Source organism: Lytechinus pictus, unplaced genomic scaffold, assembly GCF_037042905.1.
Source record: "Lytechinus pictus isolate F3 Inbred unplaced genomic scaffold, Lp3.0 scaffold_19, whole genome shotgun sequence".
Lineage (NCBI taxonomy): Eukaryota > Metazoa > Echinodermata > Echinoidea > Temnopleuroida > Toxopneustidae > Lytechinus > Lytechinus pictus.
In genome coordinates this window covers 7,803,399-7,820,536 of record NW_026974140.1, presented here as the reverse complement: position 1 = coordinate 7,820,536, position 17,138 = coordinate 7,803,399, and the positions used below count along the sequence as shown (strand labels likewise).

At 35.6% G+C, this 17,138-nt stretch overlaps 1 protein-coding gene across 2 annotated transcripts in view; it reads right to left on the bottom strand.

The window, feature by feature from the left end:
• Nucleotides 1-17,138, bottom strand: part of LOC129260712 (A-kinase anchor protein 13-like) — a 70,349-nt gene that overhangs the window by 25,530 nt on the left and 27,681 nt on the right. For both annotated transcript variants that reach the window (XM_064114161.1, XM_064114160.1), the window contains exon 3: nucleotides 1,885-2,068. In XM_064114161.1, the coding sequence (XP_063970231.1) occupies nucleotides 1,885-2,068 (184 nt within the window). The remainder of the gene's footprint in view (nucleotides 1-1,884; nucleotides 2,069-17,138) is intronic.

Sequence of the window (17,138 nt, the reverse complement as noted above, 5' to 3'; positions counted from 1 at the left end):
TTTTTGGTGTTTTGTGATGATGGAAAATACAAACGAAATTTGCTCCGTCATCTGCTTGTATACAATCATTTTGTTCATTCACTCTTTTAAAGAGAAGGAAGTCTTTATTATAAGTTATCTTGGTGATAAGTACATACAATGTTTGATATTACTATCAATACATCCCTTTGTAACATTATTTTACATTAAAAATAATAATTAGAGCTCCCATTCAATCATTATTCTTTCAATGTCCATAGTATGAATACTAAAGTCTCTTTTCTTTTCTTTTCAAAGTTCATAGTAAAGAAAAAAAAATATCTTTAAGATTTTAGCGTTAAGTTAAGTCACTTTTTATTATCTCACTTGGTTAAGATGACGATTGGGAACTTATATATTTTGATCAATGCAGCTTGTGGCTTTTCAACCTACTTTATCTTCGTTGAAATAAAAACACTCGAACTGATTACTTGCTTGGAAAAATTCTTTCTCTTGATTGAGCATCAGGAATACTGAACAAAAAGAATATACCAACCAATCATTAATTGATGGTCTCTTACCCTCCATCAACATGTCCCCATTGGATCCAAACTAATCAAGGAGACTGGATATCTTTCTTCTTTAATAAACTAGGTGGTCAGAAAGAAAATAAAGTCAGATAGGAAAGGAGAGTAGCAGCAAGGTTACCTTAGGCAATGACCTTTTTACCCCAGTATGGCCTGTCCTTCAAGAAGCCTTGCTTCATTCAGGGTACAAATGGTACACATTGATTGGAAAAAGAGGAAGAAATTTCTCATTTGGTGAAAGTGGGCCAATCTAGGGACTCTCCGCTAATATTGAATGGACGTAGCACGTGACGAAAGAGAAAACATGACTCTATATCTGTGTTTTGACAATGCCCCCGCTTCCACGTCACTCCTGATGACGAGAGTGTGCTCGCCCGTGATCAAATCAAGGGGATTCTGGTCAAAGTATGGTTCTGCTTCTAGAATGGGTGTCACTTTGTAAGGACATTTAAAGGGATGTTTCATCATATGCGGGAATAATATGAAAATTCTAGGATTTCTCCTGTCTATGCTTTGTAAATTACAAGATTAAAGTGGACTGATGGTTCTTCATTTGTGAAGATCATTACCTAATAAAATAGGGGTGACTTACAGTGAAAATCTAAACTCTACAAATGCCAATGACAAGTAGTGCATTTCTTATCTTTATCTAACTCCCATTATCTGTCTATTCTTTGACATGTAAGGTTTTCAAAATGTTATGGTTTTGCTGATTTGTTTAGTTCTACCAAATCGATAACAAATCAAAAATGATAAACAATTTTTGCATGCAAATTTTCACAATCTCATATTTGTAGTTTACTTTCTTGTTGGACATGGAGAGAAGTGGAATCAGCTCCGAGACATATTGGCTATAACAGTGGTTCACCTTACCTCAATAATCACCTTCCCACAAAGACCAAGACATAAAACAAAGATCATGCTTAAATAACTTTTTTTTTAACACATCTTGAAGAGTACACCACCAAACACCAAACACTGTGATGGTTAACGGTGTCGGATAACATTAGACATTTTATGACAGTGTTAAATTTGTGATGTTAGTTCATCACCCATGTGTATTATTACAACACCATTAGTTGTAACTTTTACACCCTATGGTGTTATGTTCAATATCTCGGGTGTAATCTAAACGCTGAGGTTGAAGTCCTCTTGGAACACCAAATAGTGTTAATTGTAACACCCCAGTTTTTACAATGATGGTGATATAAATAATTCACAGCATTTCTATCGCGCCATATTTTTATTAAAATATATTCAAAGGTGCAGGCTCATCAAATTTAGTTAATTACTTAAACATCTGCTAATATAAGTGAGTTTTAAAGAGAAAGAAACTTACTCTAGCATGCGATCAGCAAGGCTATCTAACCCCGATGTCCTGGCTAGTTCTACAGCCAAATCACCGTCCTTGTTAGGTAGTTTGAGTGCTACATCAGAAGCTGGATGATCCAGTAGGTGTTCAGCAAAGTCCCGCAGTCCAAAACGAGCTGCAAAGTGGAGTAATGTCTCCCTTGGTGGTGGATCTGTAAAATAGAATGGTAAATGGGGATGATTTTTACCTGATTGATATGAAAGAATGAAGGCTTTTAAGCAAGCAAACAAAGGTCCAAAGATTTGACATCCTCTAGGAGAGACCTAGAGGTCCCTCCTAGAGGATCACTATAATCCAAACACCCACTTTACTGATGAAACTATCATGCCAATAGATCAATGAATTCAATTTTAATGATTACGACATACATTTTCTTATCCAAAATGGGGGACCCTGAATACAATGAAAAAATTGCAGAAAAGGGGGAAGGGGAGGTGAATCCTCTAAACCTAAAATATTGCCACCCATGATAACGATGATGACAACAACAATGATTATACGTCTAGTTTATCTATAGAATATTAAAATAGTCCACTATGTCACAAATCATACATCACCTTCAGCATGACACAGAGTGGTAACAAATAAGTTTTCTTAGTTGCAATACCTCATCGTTCAATACTAACAAGCAAAAATTCTTAGGCAAATATCAAAACCGGTAGTACTGCATGGTTGACTCACTCATGCAGTGACGGTTAAATGCTTGTATCCGTTTTCAGGTGGTATCAATACCAATTAAAGAATTACTGAATTAGTTAGGCTGAAACCAAACCATTTTTTCTGATAGTATTATTCACAGTAATCTTCACGTGGTCGTACAGATGTAGAATATAGAACTTACATGGTAAACATATTGATGAAAGAGATCTGTTGAAAAACATAAATTATTAGTTTGCTGTCACTCAACTTTCATATCATTATAAGGTTGAAATTTCATATATCTTCATCCAGCCTGAATTTCTCTCTAAAAAGAAAATACATATTACTGCATACAGCATATGAATAAATCCTTGACCCCACTTTTCAAATGTACTATTCAGAGTGTAATAATATTTCAGAAGCCTTTATGGTGCCCACTAAACTTGAATGATACAATAAATGATACTAGTCAATGTCTACTGACAAATTTAAAAGATATGCTGGCATTAAGATACAATGAAATGGGATGCCTATTCTTTTTTGCTTTGTTCTCTTTTCATTCACCAAGGACAAGACAATTTGCACTTTTACTTGAAGGTTAAATCATAAAAAGTATTGCTTTCATAATAAATTTTAATAATATTTTGCATCAAACAAAGGGGAAGGTAATATAACATTTGATGTATAGATCATGTTTATATGGGAAGTGCAAATATCGGCAGATATAGATTGTACTAAAGTACAGTAAATTTTACTATATACACTAAAAAAAAAGACTTTATTAGAATATTTGGGAAGATAAGAAACTAGAAATGAGCAAAAAGTGAAAATTTAAAATTTCATCTGATAACCTTTTGTATTGCTGGAGGTATATTTAATGGCAAAGAAGGCGGATTATCATGATCACATATTTTGAGTTTTTTGACAAAAGATGACATTGATAAAATACAATTATTTTTAATAAATTGAATTTGAAATATTTTATGGTTACATCATCTATGCTATTGGATATATAGCAATTTGGTCAACTAACACCATGATGTCACAGTCACTACACATAAATATAAAAAAAGAGTTCCTAATAATAATATGCACATATATTATGCACTTGCTCCAAAAGCTCAAAGCCATTACTGGTAATAGAAAGATTCCAATCCTGGGAGAATATATCTATGCCCCTACAAACTGAAACCAAGGTATGGTATTTACAAGGTTATAACAGAATGTATTTCTTAGAATACTTCTTCTTTATTCTCTCTCTCTCTCTCTCTCTTTCAATGAAGTTATCATGAGACAGGATAGAGATAACAGCAAGGATTATAGAACGGCTATCTGGGTCAACAAGTAACATGAGCTGTAATGATGACAAGTAGTGTCTTCTTGCCCTCAAATTGGCAACATGACGAAGCTTTTAAGAAGATGACATGGGGACGTGAAATCAAGCTATTTAATCCCATCAAGGCAGCACTTGCTGTCCCCTAAATAGATCACTTTAGTAAATTTAAACCATTACAAATTGTTTCATTCATCTAAGCCTTCAAAGCCATTCACACGTCTCTTCTTACATTCCATTCAGTCATTCCTCTTATGAAATTGGGGTATATTGCTTATCTCTTTCATAGGCAAGATCTACCTGAATCAGCTCCCTTCCAACTAACATCCCATATTCTGTCCAATATACTGGAAAGTGATTACTGGTGCATACATATTTACTATATTTTATGATTTGCAATCGTATAGGTGTTATAGAACTCTGAGGCATACAATTCTTTGGTCTTGTTTTATTGTTATGCTGATTTAAATTAAGAGTTTGCTCCCATTAAACAAATAGTGGCAGTAATGAGGTAGGAGTTCAGAGGGGCCTCATCCCCCCCCCCCCCCAGCCCCTCTGAAAATTGTACATTGTGCCTCCCCTTTTTTGTAAGAAGATCCCACCCCTCATTCTTTTCCTTTTTTAGATAAGAAACATATACTTAGGCAAATTCATGATTTGGGCTTTTAAAATTAAGAAACATTTTCTTTTTCAGGGATGTCAGAATGTTGAAAGAAATTGGCCAACTTTCAGTGTCCCCTTTTAATATGAAATCCTGGATCTACCCCTATTGCCTGGTGTAAATTAATATTTCACATTGTAATCAATCAAATAGAATTTGAAATATATCTCATAAATATCTTCCAAATATTTATTTTTAATTTCTATCATGACTGTCATTTCTCTTTATCACTAAACTACCAAAGTTCCAATGGTGCACCCAACATTTAGTACATTAATATAGTTTCACTGCCAAGTTAAAAAAAAACTCTTATTCATTATAACACCGAGAACAGAAAAAAGTTTATGTAATGCCATTTCTTGTAAAATGAAACGGGTATAATTTCTGTTATGACTTATTGCAAATTTTCCTTCCCATCTAAAACAATATTAACCAACATCTCCTGCAAGACAATACTCTAGAAAGTCTTACCAGGTTCCTGGACTTATAAGATGAATATAATGGGAAAATGGATCCAATTAATGTTGAACAATGAGTCTAGGGATTACTTTGCTAAATCGAAACCACTCACATGTTTATCTTTATTTTTTATATTTATTCTTACAAACTCTATTTCCCCCAAAGCTTACAAAAACTGGAGCCTGGTTATTATGCAACCTACAAGTGACTATTTTAGTGAATATGGGCATTAATTATTTCTGCGGTTTTAGACCATATCTATAACCATTTGGAGTTTCCTATTGTTCAAAATTTTCATCCAAATACTCTCATTCTATCTCCCTTTGGATAAAAATGAGAGGAGGAAATTTCTTTAGTTTATATAAATAGAGCTTAATGGGACTTTTCACTTCAAAATTAGCTGGTAATGATATCATAAAAAACCAAATGGTTTTATAAACTGATTCTTTCAAGCAACATCTCATGCTTTCTAGTTAACTCAACATATTAAAAAAAGTTCAAAAATTCCCTTCCCTCTTTTTTCCAAATAACTAATAACTTTTTTTTCAAAAATAATTCAGTATGAATGTATTTATTTTTGTCAAGTCATGTATAAGAGAGCATGCATTACGGCAAACCATCACCTTAGTCATTTCTTATTAAAAAATAACCAACCGGAGATCGAGTCCACACATTCTGGCTTAGGTTTATGAGAAAAGTGTGTTATATCATAATCACACAGTCTCCTATGGGTTAACAAGGAAAATGTTTGCATTAATTATGAAGTGTGCTCACTCAACCATGACATGGTTACATTGTCCTATGTTTGCACACGATATTTGCTAGACAGGCAAGTTAAATGGTAATAATAGGCTTAGTACCAATTACTTATTGAAGTTTACTACTATTAGAAATCCAACCATACTTAAGGTCTTTAAACAAAATACCACTCATCATATATCCCCTTATGACATTTGGTTATTTTGGATTATGTTTAGCTTTCTTTGATTTTGTCTTCTATTCATGTTTACATTTGCTCTTGATAAGTGCAAGCTGACAACTTTTTGGCATATCTTCATTCTATGCCATTTCTATATTGTGTGGTACAAAATAGCTTTTCGTATATTTTCAATATGAATATGACATTCTTGTGATATTTATACAGCTCAAGTACCCTAAAAAATCAATAACTCTCCTTTTCTCAAGAGATCAGAACCTTTCAATCTACAAAAGATAAAAGTGCTTGATAAACACATCCGTTTCAAATGCTAACTGACATTACAAAGGAATCCCACAGGAATATAGTATCATAGAAATATTACAAAGTACAAACAGACAAGGCTACATAGGGATGAAGGAAAGTGGGAGGGATATGGGAGATGTTGATGTCTCCATAATTGAGGATACCAAGCAATGCAGGGTGCTACATAAGCACTTGCCCGATTGCCCGGGGCAAGTAAAAGTGAAAGTCGGGCAAGTGTTTTGAAGTAAAGACCAAAACTACTTGTCCGAATCGGGCAGGCAAAATTCTCACAGTAGAATGACCAAAATGGGGGTCGATATTATATATCGAACCTAAATTTGGTAATGGTGGGCAAGATAAAATCACTTTGTAAAAAAAATGCAAGAACACGGTACATCAGTTCATGTCAAAAGAGAGAAAAAAAGGTCAATGGTTTATAAAACCACAATATTTTCGTTTGAACAGGTAAAACTTTTTTTCAAGGATTTTTTCGGGCAAGTGCTTCTAATACCCCTTTCATACTGGCCTCTTCATTTTTCCCCGACAAACTTTGCCGGCGAACTTCTCCGGCACGCATTCCTCACTTCCCCGGCGAAGAAAAAATGCACCCATTCGCACTGGCATCTCTTCCCCGGCGAAAGTCGACGGGTGATTTGCTCGGGCGGAAGTAAGTGCAAATGAAAGCGCACAATTTTTTTTTTATTTGAATTTTAATCGTACTATTCCCTTAATAATTGCAGATACCTAATTAATTTAATCAGTGAAGTTTTGGAGATGACGGCAGGTAAACACTTCTTAGCTGCTGCTGATCAGCTCACTCGCACGTCCATGCAGAATTAGAACGAACGAAAGGAATATTGTAAACATTGCTTCTTACTGATTACAAAAAGGTGTAAAAAAATTACAACATATTCTAGAAATATCAGAAGAAAAACAAAAAAAAATAATCAAAGTGTTTTGATATATAAGCGCATTTTCAGCATGTAAGATAATGCTTTTAAAATAATAAATATCGGTAGTGAAAAAAAAACAAATAGTATGTTCCAGAGTATTTAACTCTATGGAATGATCGAATCGCTCATAAAGCGTGGCCTTCTACATTTAGCCACGGAAATAATAGCTAGCTAGCGCGCGGAATATCTCAGTTCAGGGGATTTCGGGGAGGGAAAATGACCTCTGACATCATTAAAGAGGAGAAGTTCTCCGGTTTGCTTTCATACTGGCTGTTTCACCGGCGAACTTCGCCGGGGAAAAGTTTCACCGGCGAAGTTCTCCACCTCTAGAGGTGGAGAAGTTCGCTGGCGAAGTTCTCCTGTGTACCTTTCATACTGGACACTTTCCCCTTCGCTGGCGAACTTCGCCAAGTAAAAGCGCAATATGAAAGGGGTATAAAAAGTTATGTAGCACCCTGCAATGTAAAGTGATTTATACCCCATCCCTTAAACCCTAACCCTAACCAAACTGGTTTGGAAGACCACTTAAGATCGCTTCAGAGATTGCTTTGAGTGTTCCCATTATCATGTTAAACTTATTTCCACTAAGCTGGTTTCCACCAAGACTGGTTTAAGAAAGTAAATGAGAAAAATATAAAATATCTTAGTATGGCTTGGTAACTTCTATTGTGTGGATAAATTGAACTACACGCTGTGAAATTCCTCACAATCACGCACTGGACATATTCACACCTGTACAAGACTATTATTACGTGAACCAGTAATAAGGCGTCAAAATGTATGTAACAGACAATTTAATTTTGATGCATTTATACCTGTATGAATCAGATTAATTTCTGGTAGACATAACAAAAGGGGAGGACAACTTACAGTCTTGCATTCCTTTAAGAATGATCGGTTTCTCTATTTTGTTCTTGCAAGATACAAAACAATCTTGCGATTTGGTTTTACAACCTCTCTCTTTCTCTCTTGCTCTAAGAAATAGTATTTGAAGTGCATTGACACAAGACTATTTTAATAGTAGGCCTAGATGTGCACCTGCCTTAGGCGCCATCTGGGCCAATGCTTCATTGATGCATCTCCTATCAAGATAGAGAGTCGAAGACATGATGATCAAGGTCACCAGAATATAAAGCCTTTACTAATGAGGGAAATGTACCATAAATGATATCCAAACAAATTCAAGGAGACAAAAAACGAATGATTGAGATCTTATTCCTGACCTAGAAATTCCACACTGCTCGATGGCTGTCAAGCACACCCCCCCTCGCCAAGCTATCACCAGATCTTCTCTTTATAAAGGTTGTTTCATTTCTAGGTTTGTAACCTGGTTGCTAAATCAAATACAGGATGTTACTTGGAATTAATTTCTTAAAAGTGACTAGGAGGCTGTTCTCACTACGTTCCTAAAACTAGTTTACTGGAAACTAGTTTAGTGGAAACTAGTTTAACGTATAGTGAGAACGGTCGAAGCGGTCTTGGAAGCGATCTCCCAAACCAGTTTGAAAAACCACCTCGCGATGTAGTTTTCAAGATCGCTTTGCCTCGTTAAACTGGTTTTAGCGTAAGTGAGGACACAACCGTTCTTGGGAAGCGATCTTCGCACATTTTGAGCGCGCTACTCCACACGACAGGTGTAGAATGCCTATGCTGCGGTTTCGAATTTCGCGTGAAACGTGTCACCACTGAGAGCGTTTCCATAGCAACAAGAGCGCTTTACGTGAAGTGATTTTGAAAACCACTTTCGTGTGATCAAGTGGGAACGCTAGCAAAGCGATCTTCCAAAGTGGTTTCCTGAATCGGTTTCCAGTAAACTAGTTTTAGAAAGCGTAATGAGAACGGCCTCCTAGACATTAAGGGTGCGTTTATGCGCCACTTTTTTACCCTTGAATCATGATCTGGATCATGATTTAAATCATGATTCTGCAAAATCACGATTGCGTTTAGTCAAAAGTGAAAGTAAACGTCTTTCAAATCACAAACATGAAACAAGGAAAAAGGGGCGTTTAGAAAGACGTTTCTGTAAAATCACGAACGAAAAAGGTTGTATAACACAATCGTGATTTGAATCATGATTCTATGACGTCACTGTGTCGGGCTACTTTCGGTTAGACTCTTGCCAAGCTCAAGGCGCTCTATATGCTCAGTGTATGTATATAATTATGTGCTATGCATGCATTTCTTATCATGTTCAAGTTCTGTGTTGGTCATCACATCGTCCACTACTTTTCATTTTTTGGTCATGTCTTCAACTTTCAAGTTCTAGTAAATGAATTAACTGGACAATGATCTCAGTTGATGTTGAGTTAACAGTGTCAATATCAAATTGGATCTACGTTGAAATTCACTTCCGAACACCATTTTCGATAAACCATCAAGATGAATAGAAGCATGGACCCTATGATAGAAGTAAACAAGATGAGGTATAACAGACTAAACTCTGGAAGCAAAAGATTTTTCGAGAGCCGAAACACGTGTGAAAAACTTCCTCTTTCAAACTGTGCACTAGTGATGCGCACTGGATTGGCAAAGGAGAAACAGCATTGGAATGAAGGTCATCTAAACGCTGATTATGTGATATTGCGATTCATGTTTCTGTTTTGAATCATGATTCAAATCATGATTCTGGCTTGAGGTCGCAGAAACGCAGCCTAAATGAAGCTGGGTCAACAGTTCTTTTCTTATAATATGACATATTACCTTCTACATAACAGGCTTTCTCATTTTTCTACAAAACGAGAAAATAATGTAATCTCCAGAAGAGCATCAATAACAAACAAATAAGTTGCTTACCCTTACAGGAAAAAAAATGTATTTACAAGAAGAGCATAGATAGTTCACAAAAATAATTTCATATGTTGAATTTCAAGCATACTTTGGGGATAAACTGTTCTTTTGAAAAGTGAAAGCATTCCCACACAAAGTCCTTCATCTAAATGCCTTTGACATGTGATATTATGCATTTCAAAATCTCATCTATTCTTCAATCATCCTGCAAGTGTGTTTGACACTATAACCATACTTAATCAAGGTTCATACAAATATTAAGCTATGAGAACAAGAAGGGGGATGGAAGGGGGAAGGGTCACTCACCATATCATATACAACACACGCGCATCTACAGTGTCAAAAAGGGTCTTTTTCAGCCCTTCCACATCGTTGACGTTTTCCTTAAAAAAGGGGTGTTTTTCAGCATCAAATTCTATTTTCTACGTTTAGGGTACTAAATTATAAATTCTATATTCGATGTTTTGGGTATCAATTTAAAATCTTCGTTTTTTTTAACAAGGTGAACGCCATATAGGGTATATTTTTTTACCATTTCTATGCGGGGTTTACGCCATTTATGGTATGTTTTTTGACCAGGTTTGCACAGGGTTTACGCCGTTTAGGGTCCATTTTTTTAAGTGTGTGGACGCGCATGGGTAGCAGAATATGTGGTGAGTGACCCCCCCCCCCCCCCCCCCCCCCCCGGATGGACATACATTAGTCTTTGTTTATGATGGCTGTGTAAGAAAATGGACATGTATCCAACTAAGCTATGGCCTCTCCAGGAAAAAAAAAATCTGTCTCAAAGGCATTTCTGGACTGAAACTTGAGGTTTCTCATACGCAGCTGCTCTTTCTATGTGGAACTTCATAAGAAAAACAAACAACTAGTGTATGACTGATGCGCAAATTTAGGGGGTTGGGAACGGAAAAAACAAAAGCAGTAGATCATATCATTTGTGTGTGAGTATAACAAAATAGATGCTTAGTATCATTATTATGAGAGAATGGAATTACAAGTGAACAAGATACAGTGAAATAGGTCTACATACCAAAGAAAAGACAAAAAGAAATTTATGGGTTCGGGATAAATTTCGAGAAAACTGGCAGCTTGTATTATGATGATTGCCAATTTTAGAGACGAAACACAATTACAGTGCACAGAATTTGCTTTCAACATTTGTAGAACATAAATTCCAATTTTTTAATGGAACATGATAATATAAAATATTTTTCTTACAGAAGCAGGTATGAAATCATGTGTCTGATGACACACCTACTGCACAAATAAAATCAACTTCATTTTTTTTTTTAAAAGACTGCACTCCCCCAATCAGTTATATCGGGAGAGACATGCGGGTCATGGTGATTCAGTTCGCTTTTTGCCTCCCAGGCACAGGTGACGCCAAACACATAATAATAACAAAAATGATGACATATGGAGGAGCTGCGCGTCTGTCACATCGGACTTCGAACAATACTTCACCAATATTTTTCTATAATTTTACTGCTTTTATAAAAAAACCAACTTCCCCTTTAATGTGTTAATGATACTTTGTACTGTATGAAACCTGTTCCTCATTAAAGATGAGACTAATTGTTCTGACAAGATAATCCTCACAAAATGATTATCAAGCCTATCAACCTCATCGACAAGTTATTAGCAATTAGCACGCTCTGTATATAGAGCCGATTTCAGTTTTGCGTAATATATCATATCACAAAACTGAGGACTTTATTACTTTTTGTTGTTCTTACATATCATTATACATTGAGAAACATCACTTTTGAGAAATTTATCTTTCTATAATGCCGAATTTAGAGGGGTTCACAGTGTTTTTTTTTTCATTAACAAAACTAACAATATTAATATTTTGCTTTGTATTATGGTGATAACTCTAAGAGATTTAAAATGTATCATAAATCCAGTTATTAGATTACTCCTTGCCCACACATGATGTATGCAGGGTGAAAGTCCTCATTTATCTGCACTCCATAATTTTTAACTTTAACACATCATTGTCTTTTATAAATGGTGGATAGGAATTCTCTGTCTTATGAATTTATGTTTACCATTTAACAGACTTATACCATAGTATGTATTGGAAACCCTTAAAAACGCTATCCCTGTGAGGAAAAAAAAAGCATAGAATTGGAAAATTCTTCTAAATATAGACTGCTGTTGAAATTAGGCAAAACAATTTTAAGACAACCTACAGGTATGCTGTTCCTTTCCAAGTTCTAAAAGGCTATTCAAACAACATACTTGTCTCTGCAAGCTACATGTAGGTGATACAGTGTAACTCATTATCTGTACTCTATGTGAATTAGGAGATTCCTTAATGAAAGGCTGAAGAGTGCAGTGCAATCTTATGCCTATCATTAATGTGACATCATCCATCATGTCTAATTAGAATGCCTAAAGATAGGAAGTTCGCAGGTGTTAGACAGGATTACTGGCTGGAAACAAAGGATCTAGGACACATTGATGTGTAAGGTATCAGGGGAACATTTTATGAAAAGACTTTATCAGATGTTTTATCAGACTGTTACCATAGTAACAGCGCCTCTCAAAATCAACAAAAATTGTAGCATTGGACAACTTGTCGGACAACAAATATTAATGAAATGCTCCCTAGCGCCTTCTGCTGAGTTCCCATTAGCCCCAGTGGCCCGTATCCTGAACTATGGTTTATTTAAACCCTGGTCTAAAGTTGTGGTTTAACTATGGATAGCCAATTGTGATAGGTATCTTCAACCCAGGAGGGGGGGAGGCAGTAAAATTATATTTTGATGGGGGTGTGCCTCACGAAACCCTTAAATGTGGGTCTAAGGAACTGACCACAAGGGTAAAATACAGTGTCTTGGGAACTAAATATATACCTGGTGGTGTGAAAAACAGGGTCTACGGAACGGGATCGTGGTACAGTAGGTACGGTGCATGATCGCGTTTGCATGTATATGCGGGAATTGACAGTGCATGGAACAGTTAGTGGAGAGAGTTGCGAAGCCGTGCGTGCAGCTCTCGCATGCGGTACTCACGCTGGACAATCTTGGCAGGGCTAGGGAACCAAGATGTTTCGTAATGGGGGTCTTGTGAGCGGGGCGGGGTGGCTTCTGAATGGAACTTTCATCATTCGGAGTATCTAGAGAACTGAAAATCAGGTCTGGAAAAGGGGGTCATCAAAGCCGCACCTCCTCGTACCAATATATGTGAGTGCCCCCCCCCCCCCCCCCCCCCCGGGATCTCCAACATTACAAGTTCAATTTGTCATGCGGCTCATTTGACACTCAAATCAGTCTTAACTGACTGAGAGTTATAACTCAAATGGTTCTTTTCATTGTTGAAACATGAGGAAAGAGCCAAGTAGAGACAGGAAATATGTAAAGTAAATGCCATCATGGAATTCTGGCTTCGCATAATTTTAACAAATAGTTAGACCAGGGGCCACAGTTAAACCTTACTTAAGAACACAGGCCAGTGTCTCAATATGTTTGACAAGGATATGTTTGATAGCACCAAAGGAGAATTTCCTTAACCCAATCATGCTTCAGCTTCACATAATAATCTACATAGAAACAAAATACACAAAGATTTTTGGCTACTGAGACCTCCCCCCTTTTTTTTAAAAATAAAATCATTTCACACATTTAAATTCAACTGCATACTGATAATAGAATATTTACCCATTTACGTGTATATCCAACAAGTGATCATATAAATAAAAACATGAGAGCCGTCAGATAATCCCTCTGCATGAAATAGATCAAATTGATGTATAAAACAAATATGTTCAGTCCTGCTGCTCTGCTAACAGTGTCTCATGTAATATCCAAACTAATATCTAAAGCAAAGTGATTATATTGGTCGATAGTCATTGCTTGAACAAGGACTTGAATACTAATTAGTTTTTAGCCCATCAGCATGACACAATATAATGATACTGAAACTTGGTTTATTATTTACAACATGATATTTCTTCTTTGAAACAATGTTATACACAGCCTTCTTATTTAAAGGACAAGTCCACTTCTACAAAAAGTTTATTTGAATAAATAGAGAAAAATCCAACAAACATAACGCTGAAAATTTCATCAAAATCGGATGCAAAATAAGTTATGACATTTTAAAGTTTTGCTTATTTTCACAACATAGTTATATGCACATCCTGGTGGGTATGCTATTGAGGAGACTGATAACGTCATCCACTCACTATTTCTTTTGTATTTTATTATATGAAATAGGGAACATTCTATTTTGCTCCTCCTTGTCAAGTGAAACAATGATTGATTCCTCCCTGAACATGTGGAATGAGCATTGTTTAATACTATATGATTGAGTCAAGTTGGTCCTCATTGTCAAATCTATAAAAAAATGAAATATTGTATAATTCAAACAATAAAAAACAAAAGAAATAGTGAGTGAGAGACATCAACTTTCTCATTTGAGTTGTGCATATCACTGCTTTGTGAAAAATAAGCAAAACTTTAAAGTGTCATAACTTTCTTATTTTACATCCGATTTTGATGAAATGTTCAGCGTTTTGCTTGTTTGATTTTTCTCTATTTATTCAAATCAACATTTTTCTGGGGTGTACTTGTCCTTTAAAGGTTATTCAAGCAAGATTGAAATTGGGAATTCAATGGACTTCTCCTGTTTCATGTCATCACAAGAACTGTTTAAAAAATTGTTCTAAGTCTTAAAAACAATATTTGAAGACTAAATGAGCAAATTGTGGTCAAATATGATATTTCATGCAACGCTTTATATCACATAATTTAATGATAACCTCCATAACAAAAGAGAAAATAAGAACAAGAACAACTTTGTAAAGAGAACAGCTGAACAATAAATTTCAAATAAATGTACAGGCAACAATAACTTTAAAACCTTTTTTTTATCACATACTTAACAATGATGTTAAATCAAGACCAATGAAATGCAAAAAATTAACGAGCCTGACAAAAAAAGATCTAGAGGAAAAATGGTGAGTCATAACAATTGAGATTTTTTCATCTTTTTTTCATTTCAAATCCTTTGACATTAGCCTCTTAATCAGTTTGATTTTGTGGGGGTGTTTTTCAAAGAATCACATTGCTACAATTCATTTCCAAAGAATTGAACTCTTTCAAAAACATATTCTCAATATGTTCAAACCTTGCTAACAGCAATTAACAGAAATTGCTTTCATTTAATTAAAGGCCTAAATCAACTCTAAATACACTTTGGTTTTGCTGAAACAGGGTTTATATTCGTAGAACAAAACCATATACATTAGCCACATTACTCAGAGGGGTACCAGAGGATAGATTTCAAGTTTCTTTAGGACAGACCTGTAAACATTTTAACCATTAAAGACAATGTAAGGTTACAACCCTAGCAATGTACCAGGTAATTTGCAGCAAAAGTAAAGATGGCAAATGTGAATAAAATACCTCAGAAAATGCTAAATTGGTTTAATACAAGTAAAATTGAGAGAAACATAGATAAAATGGCCTCACAGAGTCACTGCCAATTAAATCCCATCTTTTGGGTGATCCATACCAATGAATATCTTTACTGTACCTTGATAGTTGGTCCAATGCAAAACAGAAATTTTTTGAGCATCAAGAACCACCTTCCAAATATCATAAAGATGTTGTATTTCCACTTATGTTCCTCTTTAAAACATTAACGTTATCCAACCATCAATATCCTTCAAGAATTTATTCATGCATCATACTTGAGTTGGCAAGAATTGAACTCCACTACCTTCTCTTAACTTCCTCTGGTGGAGTTAGTAGCGCTATTTTTCAGCGGCAATCGTCAACTCTAAACATGTCCATAAACCAACCAAACCCATGGTGTTACATTCCATTCCATAATACCAAACCATAAACTCACTACAAAACGGAACAGAGCGGGCAGAAAGAATAAAACAAATCAGAGTCTCTGCTGAGAGTTAACCGATCCTAGGTAAACATAATTCCACAGGATAATTGAGACTCGCTAGAGTGTCCAGCAAACAACAATGTCCAGCAAAAGGACCAGGTCAATGATTCCACCAAAGCAGGTAACACACCTGTACCCATAGACAATCACTGATAGATTGCATTCTCTGACCAGGCTGGATCCAATGCTCCTCACTCCAATGAACAAGCACTTGCCTGGAAGAAGTGTACCCCCAACCATTAACAGGCAGACTCTGAATATAAAGTGCACCGCTGTGAAAGCTGTGTAAAACGATGCTAGGTGAAATGTTGACTAGGTGAAATGTTGACTTGGTAAAATTAGTGAACCCTCTCAAACATGAATACTCTTAGCAATTCCCTGCTTGGACCGAGAAGGAATGCTCTGCTTCTCACATTTAGGAGATATATATTAACCACTGTGTTGATATAAGAGGGGGGAAGGGGGACACAACCAATATGTTACTCTCTTAGGTTAGAAACAGAAAAAAAATTTATAAAAAAATAAATTCGAAAAAAAAGCTAAATTTCATGATTCAACAAACAACCAAAGAGAATCCAATTACATGAAACATTGTATTTGGTTGTAATTGCAGTGCTCATGTTGGTGTCAGACTGCAGATTTTCCTGCTTTATTAATTTCTAGGGTTTTGTACATTTTTTTCATTCCATCCACTAAAAATAAAACATGTTTTGGTAGATGAAATGGACAAACACCAAAAAAAAAATTGTTTGGAGGCTTGCCGTAGCTTTCTCATCTAAAGGCAAGTGCTCAAGGGACAATTTTTAGAAGAAAAATAAAGTCATTACCCTGAGAGGGTGCTAGATAGATACCTAATAAATCAAAATTTAAATTTTTGCAAAGAATGGCTGACAAAAAAAATTAAATGTCCACTACACATCTGTAAGATAGGAACATTTGATGATACTCAAGTATAATTCACATTATTGACACTTTACCAAGCTTTAGAATTGGATGGGCTTTCAACTGAAAAATATTGTATTTAGCCTTGTGGACTTTATATGTTTATAATATTTACATTTGAGGTTCAGACACTGTCTGACTGAGACAAAGATCACATTCCTGGGAATCCTTCATGTTCAGGCATGTTATCTAAATAATTGCATTCTTGAACAAATAACATGGATTGGTGTGATACAGATACAGTAGTGTAATACATATGTGTTAACATTGCTAAAAATAATTTTTTTTGTGCCTGGTACACTGATCACCAGA